This window comes from Anser cygnoides, chromosome Z (genome assembly GCF_040182565.1).
Source record: "Anser cygnoides isolate HZ-2024a breed goose chromosome Z, Taihu_goose_T2T_genome, whole genome shotgun sequence".
NCBI lineage: Eukaryota > Metazoa > Chordata > Aves > Anseriformes > Anatidae > Anser > Anser cygnoides.
In genome coordinates, this window is record NC_089912.1 from 41,638,969 (window position 1) to 41,651,333 (window position 12,365).

The 12,365-nt window shown below is 40.9% G+C and overlaps 1 protein-coding gene across 1 annotated transcript; it reads left to right on the forward strand.

The window, feature by feature from the left end:
* Window positions 1-1,234: 1,234 nt before the first annotated feature.
* On the forward strand, window positions 1,235-11,063 carry LOC106045365 (fructose-1,6-bisphosphatase 1). The gene is made up of 7 exons (XM_013195791.3): window positions 1,235-1,466; window positions 3,796-3,958; window positions 5,529-5,621; window positions 6,677-6,820; window positions 8,036-8,173; window positions 9,520-9,639; window positions 10,653-11,063. The coding sequence occupies exons 1-7, from the start codon at window positions 1,297-1,299 to the stop codon at window positions 10,842-10,844; spliced, it is 1,020 nt and encodes a 339-aa protein (XP_013051245.2). The 5' UTR covers window positions 1,235-1,296; the 3' UTR covers window positions 10,845-11,063.
* The last annotated feature ends 1,302 nt before the right edge of the window (window positions 11,064-12,365 follow it).

Here is a 12,365-nt window from a genome sequence, read left to right on the forward strand (position 1 = left end):
TGAAGTCAGCTTTCAACATGATAGTAGAATCCCCAGAATTGCCAATGTCTGGGCGTATTTTAAGGCCATGGGTATGAAAATGGGTTAATCTACTGTAAACAAAGTTGCCTTCAGTTCAGAAGATTATGAACATGATATAACTGCTAAAAATAATTAAGCTACCTGCCCACAGTGGAAAACGCACATCTGGATAGACCAGTGTGAAACCAGCACCCTTTCAAACGACTGCTCTTTCAATTCACGGATTGTTTGTTTCTACCTGAACCTGATGGTAGGAACAGAGGAGCAAAACACTTTCCCCAGTCACCTCTACATCACCAAAAAAGCACGCGTTTCTGTTCAGGACTTGAGGACAGTGCATAGCCCTGCAAGTGAGATGAAAGAGCTTAGTCCTCAGTCATGCATACTAAACTTTGGATTGCAAGTGTTTTGATATGATCTTGACTTTTTTTATACACAAATGTATAACTCTTCCTACAGATTATTGATGTATTTATTAGGGTCTTCACAATTAAGGTAAACTGCAATAAATCAGCAGTTCTGAGTTTTGTTTCCTGAAGTCATATATTTCCACGTTGTTTTAGCCTACTTATTTCTAACTAGGTTAAGTCCACTCATCTCAAATTTTATGGGATGCTCACTATTAATTGGTCTCAACTATTTGGACAGATGTAGCTGTGTAATGTAGTTGTAAAGCATTAAACCCTTAAAGAAAAAGCTAATATCAATGCTTTATCAATTTTACAAAATCCACGTGAAATGTGAAGTACTGAACCATCCCTTTTAGAAGAGCATTTCAGCTACTAACACCTAAGGCTGTCTGGAGTGTCTGTAACGCCAGGCATGGGTTAATTGGGCCAAAGCTGTGCACACCTACAGGAGAAGGCATTTATGCACACCTTTGATGTTGGCGAGGCACAGATACGGAACGTGCTTTGGAAGACAGCACACGTGTATATTGAGAGGTGCACATCTTTATCATTTCAGGCTGTGTTTATCCAACTGTTGCACTGCGTTTGTCAGCCGCCTGGAATTATTTCAGCCCGTGGCTTCGGCTTTATCATTTAAGGCTGTGCTTATCCAACTGGGTGCATTCCAACTACCCCCCAAAAAAAGCAGATCGCGTGCCTGAGAGAGTTGTGGCTATACAAGGGGGTGGGGGCGGGGGCTGGGGCGGAGATGGGCGGGGGCATGTGAAGGCTCCACCCCCCCTCCCCGCCCCCCCCCCCGCCCCCCGGCCGGTGCTGGTGCTGCGGGCGGCGGGGGGAGCGGCGGCAGTGCTGCGGTGCTGGCAGGATGACGGACCGCTCGGCCTTCGACACCAATGTCATCACCATGACCCGCTTCGTGATGGAGGAGGGCAGGCGGGCGAAGGGCACCGGGGAGTTCACGCAGCTCCTCAACTCCCTCTGCACCGCCATCAAGGCCATCTCCACCGCCGTGCGCAAGGCGGGCATCGCCAACCTGTGAGTGCGCCGTCCCCGTCCCCATGTCCATCCCCATCCCCATGTCCATCCCTGTCCCTGTGTGTATCCTCATCCCCCTGCCCCTCCCCATGTCCATCCCCATCCACATTCCTATCCCATCCCCATCGCCATGTCCATATCCATCCCCGTCCCCATCCCCATCCTGATGTTCATGTCCATCCCTGTCCACATCCCTATCCCCATCCTGTCCCCATCCCCATCCCCATCCTTATCCCCATGTTCATCCCCATTCCCATCCCCATTCCCATCCCCATCCCCATCCCCATCCCCATCCCTGTGCCCATCAGCAGCAGCCCAGGAGGTCCTTGGAAATAGTTTGAGATGCCCCTTGTCCTGCCACTCGTCCCTCCTCTCCTCTCCTCCCCAGAGCTGTTGCTGTAGCGCCGTGGGCTTGGGCTTCTCCCCAGAGGAGCGTGTTGTGTTGTGCTGCTCCTTCACCCACAGGGCACGCAGCCTTTGGCAGGTGATGGGCTTGCATGCAGACCCCCGTCAGGCTGGATGCTTTGAGCCAGCAGACAAAGGAGCAGGCTGAAAGATGAAGCCTGCCAAAATATGGCTGGGTTACTGTTCTCAGTACTCAACTGCTCAAAATCAAAGCACCACTTTGTGCTATGAGGTGTTTAATCAAATTCAGTGTTGTAGTTTTTTTTTTTTTTCTTTTTCTCTTTGTTGCACCATAGCAATGTCAGTTTTTAGCAAGAGCCTCCATCAGGAACAGCAGTGTCTGCAGTCAGCCAGTCAGCGCTGACATCCAGGGGCATGGACTGGAGGAGAATCAGGAGGAAATTAGAGCTCTCAAAATGTTAAAAACAAAACTATTTGTTAATAACTACTTCCCCTAGGTATTTTACATATCATTGGTATGCCAAACTGTATGCTGATCAGGGGTTTAGACGTGAGCTGCCTCATTACCTAATGAAAAATGTGGTAGAGAGAAAATGAATTTGCATCTACGTACCATGTAGTGGAAAATATATGAAGCAAAAGGCCCCTAGCAATACAAAGCAATTTTTATTGTAAAATGTGTTATTAGCATCAGAGCTGAAAAACTTGAAGTTAATAAAATAGAAGCAACTGCAGGAGACAGTAAAAAAGTCCTGCTTTTTGTATATTTGAACTATTTTTCTCTGTTTTAACTTCAGATTTTAAACGGTTGGGATAGTTTTTTAATTGCTGTGTGCTAGCCCTTTCCCATGCCTCTTATGTCTATCAGAAGAGACCAGGTTTTCCCATCAGTGACCTGATTTGTCACACTCAAAGGTCCTGTTCCTGCTGCTTTGCTGAGCTGCACACATGTTCGATAACTGTGCCCATACCCTTGCCTTATGATCCCCCCAGGTGCAGGAAAGCATTTGAGCTGCTGTGGCAGAGATGGAGACAGACAGAGAGAGAATTATTCTGTGTCTTTTTCTTTGTCTCTTGCATCAAATCGAAGAAATGCAGTACATTGTTGTATTCCTAAGTGCAGCATTATTGCAGACGACCAGAAATATCAGTATTCAGAGTAACCGGTGCACTACAGCTGAAGTACATAAGAGTCGTCTGAATGTGTGCGGGGCCGGGTCTCGTTTTGCTCTTCTTAGAGCTACACTTCCCGTTCTCTGTTTTGTATGCTTTCAAAAGTGCCTATCGCGAAGTCTCCCAGTACTTCCTGATGCCAGATGGCTAGATTCTGATTAGCTGGCAGGACTGTATTTGTGTTTCGTGTTTGTGTTTCTCAGTTTTATTCCCAAAGAAATGCTTACTACGTAAAATCAAAACTGAAAACACTGAATCGTGAAAATGTTGATTTATGTGTGAGCGCAATATTTGTTCTGGAATCTGTATGTGATATGGCTCACCAAAAGCAAGTTACAGAGAAAAGTTATAGTGTAACTAGTGTAGTCAGGTCCATTGTTACTTTTTAAGTATAAATTTTCTAGCAAATCTTAGTTTTTGTGGTAAACTGCTGTGATTTTGGAGGCTAGGATTGAGGGACAATATTTAGGTTTTATAGTTAATATAAAGTAACATAATTATTGTAACTCAGCCTTCACAGCCTGCTCTGGCTATGTCTGCCTATATACAGTTCAGGGACTGTATAAAAATGATCCCCTTTTTTGTGTTCCTCACATTTGATGTCTTCTAGATTTGCCACAACAGACATAATGTTAGCAGGTCTCAGCAAGAATCCAATGGACAATAAATAAAACACAGTTTTAAAAAAATGAGATATCATCCAGGCTTGTTTTACCTTGCCAGAAATGGGATGCTTAGGAAGGCATAGCGCCCTGCTCTGACTAAATGCTCTCTCCTTCCTTTACTTTAGCTATGGAATTGCTGGTTCTACCAATGTGACAGGAGATCAAGTAAAGAAGCTGGATATCCTTTCCAATGATCTGGTGATTAATATGCTCAAGTCATCCTTCAGCACATGTGTCATCGTGTCAGAGGAAAACAAAGATGCTGTAATAGTGGAAGCTGACAAAAGGGTTGGTAGCTTTAAAAGTTATCTGTGCTTCATTCCAAATAAGCCTTTACAATTGTATTTCTTCAAATGTAAGAAATTGAAACTGAGCTGAAAATTTCGGAGAACATGTACTTTTCTGGAAATGCAAATATGAGCAGTTTCTTGGAATTTTATTTTATTTTGTTTTATTATAATTTACTGGTGTGTTTCTCTGCCTGAGCATTTGTTCTCTCTGTTATTTCTGTTCCCAAGATACATTTTTAAAAATTTGTTTTCTTTGTGGTTCTTCTCCACATTCTTTCTTACCCCACTTTTTCCTACTTGTGGAGGAAACTTCACGGTTATTCCTCCTGATCTCTAGAGCTATGCTCTGAGTCAATCCAGCACTTCTGTAAAGTAGAATTGTCAGTAAAAGACTGAATATCTGTTCAGTGCAGATCAGATCTTGGGTTGTTTAATTTAAGCAAATTCTCACAGAAGTCCATGAAAATAGGACTTAACAACAGTGAAACAAGAAATAATTTTGACTTTTTGGCCTAGGCATTACTTATGTGCACAAGTCCGCATACACTTGTTGAATGATCATAATTCATTTTTCCTGGCTAATATTCTGCTGTGTAAAAAATCTGATTAAAAATAAAAATAGAGAAAACAAAAATCTTAATCTAATTTAGAAGGTATAACACTTGTTTTGTCAAAACAGTTCTCGCTTTTGCTCCTTGTTGAGAAATCCTGAAAACTGATTCCATGGGCATTGGATGAGCAAAGTCTGCTTGAGATCTGAACAAATATGATTCCTTCACTGCTCTTTGAGGATCTGTAGGCTTAATTTTAATGCTTTTTTAAACTAAATGCAAGCTAATGTGTTTTTATCAGAATTTCTACGCTTATGATAGCAGAGGAAAGTAATTCTGTGCTTAAAAGGTTTTTGGTATTCAGGGTTAAATCAAATGAAGAGCAAATAGTCAAACACTGTTAATACACATGATTATTAAAATGACTGTGGGCAAGATAAGGGGAAAACAAGCTATTTAATAGGTACAGTGGAATGAGCTATTTTTCCCGTATTGGCAATTTCCTGTACTTGCAGGAATCCATAATACAGCAATGGGCAGAGACAGTTCTTTTTTTTCTTTTCCTTTTTTTTGCTTTTTTTTTTGGGGGGGGGGGGGGTGCTTGGGCAAGGGATGGGAAGGAAAAAACAATATAGGATAAGACCACAAACTGGCTAAGATAAGTTCTGAGCATAGGGTTTTAAAGTGGAACATGCATTAAAATGAAGTGTATAGTTTATGAATGTCAATTGTTAAAGTCATTTTTTGATATCTCTAATTTTAGCTCTTAACAGACTGATCTTCTTAAATCGTCCTTTTTTTCCTTATAATTCAGAAAGCAGTTTTATTAAAGATGAGAAAATGTAGCCTGAATAGTAAATATTACTGGAATTCCAGTCCTTCATAATCTATAACAGCATTTTAGTTAATATCGATTTGAAATTGTGTGAGAATATTTACATACTAAAGTTCTTGTATTCGGGGGAGGGAGGCAAATAATGTCACTAATCTTATTGCTCTCTATTTTGTATTTTCTAGGGTAAATACATAGTTTGCATAGACCCCCTGGATGGCTCATCTAATATTGACTGTCTTGTTTCCATTGGGACCATCTTTGGCATCTATAGAAAGGTAAAATGCTTTCATGTAAGGTAGGAAAAAGTATTATTGTGCACCTTTTGATAATACATAATTGCATATGAAGACTCAATAAAATCTAACTAAACTTGTTTGTGAAAAAGGCTTTCAGGACTGGCTTTAAGTTAAATAAATCTGTTGTTTCAGACACTTGTATAAAACACATTTGTGAGGGATTTTAGATGTTAGAAGATGAGAGGTACTTCCATGTACATGGGAGCCTGGCTGATGCTTAATTAGCCAGCTAGAGGAATTAGCCCTTACAAACAAAGCAGGTATTAGATTTCATGAATACCTTTATAGAGACAAAATACCACGTGTTTGACATCTACCTGGGGAATGTGCTTTCCGGTTTTCCTGTTCTCTGTACTAATAGTCCTGCTAGCCTGAGGATAGGCTTCAAATACAAAGCAGAGCTGAAACATGGCGTGTGCATTTCAAGTGTCTAATTCAGTGTGAAAGGCAGAAATCTTGTCTGAAGGAGCTTGAAATACCGGACTTACATGTCACAAGAAGGGGGAAACAGTAAGTCAGATAAAACACACCCAACTGTCCGTTTTAATCATCTTTTGTATGTTGTCACGCACCTCAAAGTATCTGTTTTCCATTTCATTTTTATATGAAGCAAAGGAAAACAAAACAACCCTAGCTGCTTTTGATCAGCTGTAAACTCCATGAGTCATGTCTTGTTGCTTGCTTTTCAACTGTGCTCCGGAGTTTTGCTTCTAGCTGTGTTCATCATGACCCACGGGGAGGCACACAGCTCTATAATATCTCCTTAATCCTTTCCTGTTTCCTGCATTCCAGCCGGGCTTATATAAGAGCATTTCTAGATCAATGTGTTTGTCTCCTCCATGTAATTTGTGCATTATATATAATGCATCCAGTAATATAACGCATCCAGTAGGAATCCTAGTTGTAGTTCATGGAAGCATTTGTGACACCTGTTGCATGGGTACAAAGCAGAAGGCCATCCCTATCTCAAAGAGTCCAGTTATATACCAGCTAGAAAAATGAAGTAAAGTTTGCTATGCTCCTTCTTATTCTAGGTGACTCCTGAGGAACCTTCTGGGAAAGATGCTTTACAACCAGGGCGTAATCTCGTGGCAGCTGGTTATGCTCTCTATGGGAGTGCCACGATGCTGGTACTAGCCACTTCTGCTGGAGGTGTCAACTGCTTTATGCTGGATCCGGTGAGGAAGTCTTCTGTTTGCTTGTTTGTTTGTTTGTTTGTTAGGGATAACAAGGTACTCCGTAAGAATGCCTTGTCCATCAAAAAATCAAAGAGCAATTTTCAAATTAAAGCTGACGTGGAAAAATGAAGTCAACAACCTGTCAAAAATAACGTCGAGAGATTTTTATATTCTCTCTGCCTACCAAGGTGGGTGGTTCAACAATGGGAAGACAGTCAGGGCAGTGAAGCGAGTATGTGGCATGTGTCAGATAATGTGATATTTAAAATAAGCTGTTTTCAACCATGCAGAATGCATTTGTGGATTTTTCTGTCTTTTCCGTGATGCTAGGACCTTAGTAAACCTGAAGAAGCAGAAATATTTAACCTTCTTTTACATTTTCAGGACTCACCATGATGAGTAAAAGAGTAAGTGACATGTGTGGATGCATTAGACATTCTAGAATGCATTGACCGTAGGAATTTTAAAATCAAAGGCATATTGACCGCAGCCATGGTGAACCATCTTAGTGTCATCAGTTAATCAGCATGTGCCACCTGCCTGTATTAAATTTTTAGAAACTGCAGTGGTCAAACAGCAGGATATAATGTGGTGCTCCCTGCTAAGTAACAGCTTAAGTAGCTGCATGTGTTTTTGTCTATATTCAGATAGGAGATTTCGCTTTGTGCATGTGTGCATGTTATTTTGTTTGCTTTTAGCACTAACATCGAAAGTTACATCAGTGAAAACGAAAGAGCCCAGCTGTTGGTTACAGAGATTAGTTCTCTTCACTCCAGGCTTCTAGTTAGTGAAAGCTAAGGCAAACTGGAGTTTATTAATGTCTATAGCTATCTGAACATAACTGCACATTGCTCCAGCTGGCACTGTCAGTTTCTGAACTCCTCAGAGCCGCACTTTGATTATAAGTCTAGCAAAAGTGCAGAGAGCTAAACAAATTTGCAGGCAACAGCATTTTTTGGCATAGAAAAATGAAAGAGAGCTGGGAATGGTAGCATGAAGAACTTTGCATGACCCTGGGATTCCCGCTCTGTGTTTTATGGATAAGCAAAACACTTTGCCTCTGAACTGCAATCATCACTTTTTCATAGGTACTGAATTGTTACTGAAGACGGAAGCTGTAGTGAATTTTTCCTTAGTTGTATGTATGATTGGTTTTCGCTTTGTAAATAAATGATCAGCTAATATTAACAATTTGATTTTCTTTCTTATTGTTAGGCAATTGGAGAATTCATCTTGGTCGACAGGGATGTAAAAATCAAAAAGAAGGGAAATATCTACAGCCTCAATGAGGGCTATGCTAAATACTTTGATCCTGCAGTTACAGAGTATCTCAAGAAGAAGAAATTCCCTGAGGTAAGAGATTCAGTTTCTGGATGACAAGTTACACTTCTAATTTCTTACTTTACAATTAATGACTGTTATGAAGTACTGTTCCACAACTTCTTATTCTTTATCTATTTAAAATATATCTGCATGTATGTAGGGCTGCTGGTTAGAGCTGCAGTTGATCACAGAATCACAGAATCATGAAGGTTGGAAAAGACCTCCAATATCACCTGATCCAACCATTCCCCTACCACCAGTATGACTGATGTGACCAGATATTTCACCATTCTTCAGTATTGCACTTCACACCCCACCCCACGCCCTTTTTTTTTCTTTTCTATTTATCTATTTTGTTTGTTTATTTATTTATTTACTTATCTTCCATCCTTGCTGGGGACCCGAGTAATGGTGCTGGAGGCAAAACTGGGCATTTAGTGATAGACTGGATAGGAAGGCTCATCTGTTGTTGAAAGCATGTTTTCTACAGGTGTCAGATTGCTGCTGCATCACTGCAGTGGCTGATTAGGTGGAGAAGCTGGGCAGGGGTGGGCAATGTGCTCAGTGATAACACAAGCAGTGTTCCCAAGGGCCTCCCACCTGAAAGCCTCGTGTAGTTTCAAAGTCTGCTTAGTGGTCATGCAGTTTCCTAGTATCAGGAGGCCTGAAGCTCTCAGGAGTGCGCATAAAATTCATGTTTGTTCTCATGCCTTCCTTCTGTCATCACTGCAGTTATTATCTGGATAGCAAAGTGTAAACATTTACTATTGCTAAATGCTGATGGCCGCTCATGACTTCCTGGCTTTGAAGGCAGAGTGGCATTTTCTTCTGGCATCTTGCCAGGCTTAAGGTGCTGTTTAAGATATTAAAATATACTACCTGAGCTATATTGAAGAACTAATTTTAGTAGTGAACTATGAACGTTTTGTTAGCAGAAGTGTTGTAAAATCAGGAGAAAATGGGTAAAAGAAGTACTAAAGATCGCTTCCTTTCTTGTTTATATTTTATTTATTTATTTATTTATTTATTTATTTTATTGCACTACAATAGAAAAAAGTCCAATATCAGTTACTACCATTTGGTCTTTTTGCTACTAGAAATGCAGTATTTTCTAAGGGTTAGAGCACTGATGGAGAGCTGGGAAACATTTTCTGTTGTTGGCATCACCACTCATCTATCACGAAATCTTCTGTCTGTCCTTTTCCTTGGATTTTCCCATTTAGAAAATGAGGAAGAAATTGAATTTTTCTCCAAAGCTCCTTGGACTACTATGAATTACAATATGGAGGAATTAGATGTTAGGACCACACCTAGCGGGGAAAAAAGACTAACCCGATGTTCTCAAAAACTATGCTTATTTAAATGTCTTTCTGTAGGACGGCAGTTCACCATATGGTGGAAGGTATATAGGATCTATGGTGGCTGATGTGCATCGCACCCTGGTGTATGGAGGAATCTTTCTGTATCCTGCTAACTCCAAAAGTCCTAAAGGAAAGGTAAACTCACATAAAGGCAATTACAGAAGACGCCACATTAGATTGATATTTTACTGTCATGGATCAGTATTTTGATTTCAGAATGTAATTTTTTTATCTTGGTAGCTTACATCTCTGGTGTGCAGGTATGGCCACCCATTGCACGCTGTCACAAGTGAGAGCAGCCTGTTGTATAAAACACACCTATGTTAGGGTTGCTGCTAACATGTGTCATCTGTACTGATTTCTCTTTATAACCAAACACATTCACATTATGGAACATTGGCAGGAATGTACCAGGGGATGTGCTGTTTAAGCAGGCTTCTCTGTACCGTTTCATCCCAAGCCATGCCATACCCAAACAGGTGAAAAGTTACGAAGCAAAATAAACATCCCACACTGCACTGAGATTCCTGTTACAAACCGGTATATCAGAAGCCTATGTGTATTGTTCTCCATAAGACAAGCTCTGCTAAACAGAAAAACATCTGCATCTTGTACTTGGTGACACTGACTCATCTGGACAAACCATGCCTGGCTGCCTCTGCAGGACATCAGACAGTCCCTTATGGAAAAGCACACTCTTACAGGCTGACAAGGCGACTGTTTATTCAGCAAAGACCTTTAATCTGTTTTGTAATTGTCCGTAAATTATTGCTTCAGATTGCAGATAAGATGCAGTTACTCATTACAGAAACCTAATGGCACACTCAGGGGCAGTGTTTTCTTTCACACAGGCTTACATGATCTGCTGCCTTGTTAAAGATTGTGTCTTACACATGAGCTTTGTCTCTGTGTAAAGTGCACTATGCAAATATGAGATATGGAGAAAGTGCTTGAATTGAGCAAATCCAGCATTCACTGTTTTATTTAAAAGAAAAGTCTATACAATTTAACTCTGGAGTCAAGTTTATATTAAATATGGAGTACTTGGATTGTTGACTGGTTTTTAACCAAATGCCAAATATAGTTAGATTTCATGATTGTCACTATTGCCTGGACTGACCATTGCCATTTTGATTTTTATCCTACAGCTGAGACTGCTCTATGAATGCAATCCTATGGCTTTTGTTATTGAGAAAGCTGGGGGAATAGCAACAACAGGTCATCAAGCAATACTGGATATAGTGCCCGAGGATATTCACCAAAGAGTGCCTGTTGTCTTGGGATCTCCTGATGATGTGAAGGAGTACCTTGAGATTGTCAAAAAGCATTCATCTAAGTAAAGAAGGCTTACTGCAGTCATTGTGCAGATGGAAAGAAATGCCTTATAGCTGAACCAAAGAACACACTGCAGGACTGCATGACTGAACTGTAAGACCTCTGTAGCAAGAGAGCAAATGAGCCACATTTTCATAATTTTTAAAGTGAAATCTTGTGCAATTGTACTGTGCAACGAAAGGCATTAAAAGGTTGCATTAAAGGAAACATTAAGAGAAAAGCAAGTGAAAAATATGTTTACTTTTTCATTTATCATTTGTAATTAAACAAAACCAACTGTGCTACAAGAAAATACTGTACTGCATTCAGTAACTAGGAGAAGACCGAACTTTCTCACACAAACTACAGACTATCACCAGAATATCTGATTTTGTCCTCTTTTAAAACTCTTGAGGGGGAAGGCTCAGCAGCCTCATACACTGAGTGGCTGTTCCTTGACCAGTCTGTAGCTCTTTGACAATAAATGTAAAGGCTAACATGAACATCTTCACACATTCTTTCTGGGCCCCAGATGTTACTCTATGTACTTTAGTCTGGGCTTATTCTGACCAAGAGTTAACATTCGTGAAATATATACATTAGTGTATGTTAATTCTGACACATTCAATTATTATTGCCAGTTGACACTCTATCAGGTCTGGTTACACAAGGATGGAAAATATGACATATTGGAGAGGGATTTTGAATTGCACAAAGGCCACATGTAGGCAGCTTGCTACCATTCTGCTGTGTTGATATGACCATCTTTACCAGAAATTAATCTGCTGGCTTGGTGAGGAGATGAACTTACGCATTGCTAGCAACTGTCACCAGATGTTCTTTGTGTTATTTTGAGAGCATCATTTTTTACCAGTCATTTTTTTGTGTCACTTTTTACCACAGAAAATGATTGTGCTGCACCAGCTGAAGTAAGTTGCAAAGATTCCCAGAAAGCACACTGACATTTAATGCGCTGATTCAGAGCATACTGCTGGGAACACAACATTGGTGCTTGGGAGCTAGATGGGCCATCCACCTGTCTGCGTATAGTGCATGGCCATGATTCACAAGCTTTCTGGATCAGTCCAGACATGCAAATGCCTTATAGTGTCTGGAAAATCCTGAATATCTCCACTCAGATCTTGCTCTGCTCACACTCCATCTTCCAAAGCCGTGAAGGCCCAAGTCAGGCCCTGTGCAGCACCAGGCTCCTCCACAGGCCAAGCTGTGGTCTGGAAACGAGCAGGCCATTGTGTGGGAGCGGTCTTGGGGTCCGTGGGCCAGATGAGTGGGACAGCTGGGATTCCTGTGCCCTGGGCTTTTCTTCACAGGCCACTCTTGCTTGTGCTAGGACCAGAGCTGCTCCCTCTGCCTGGTCAAGTGAGACACCAGACACTGGGGTATAGCCATGCTCTCACTTTTGTAAAAGAAAAAACAAAACAAAACAAACAAAAAAAACCAATCTCCGTCCTTGCATCTATTTTATCTTCTCATTGTGATTTCAAAAGTAAAAGCAAGTCTCTGTCCATTTCTGACAATGAGTGAAG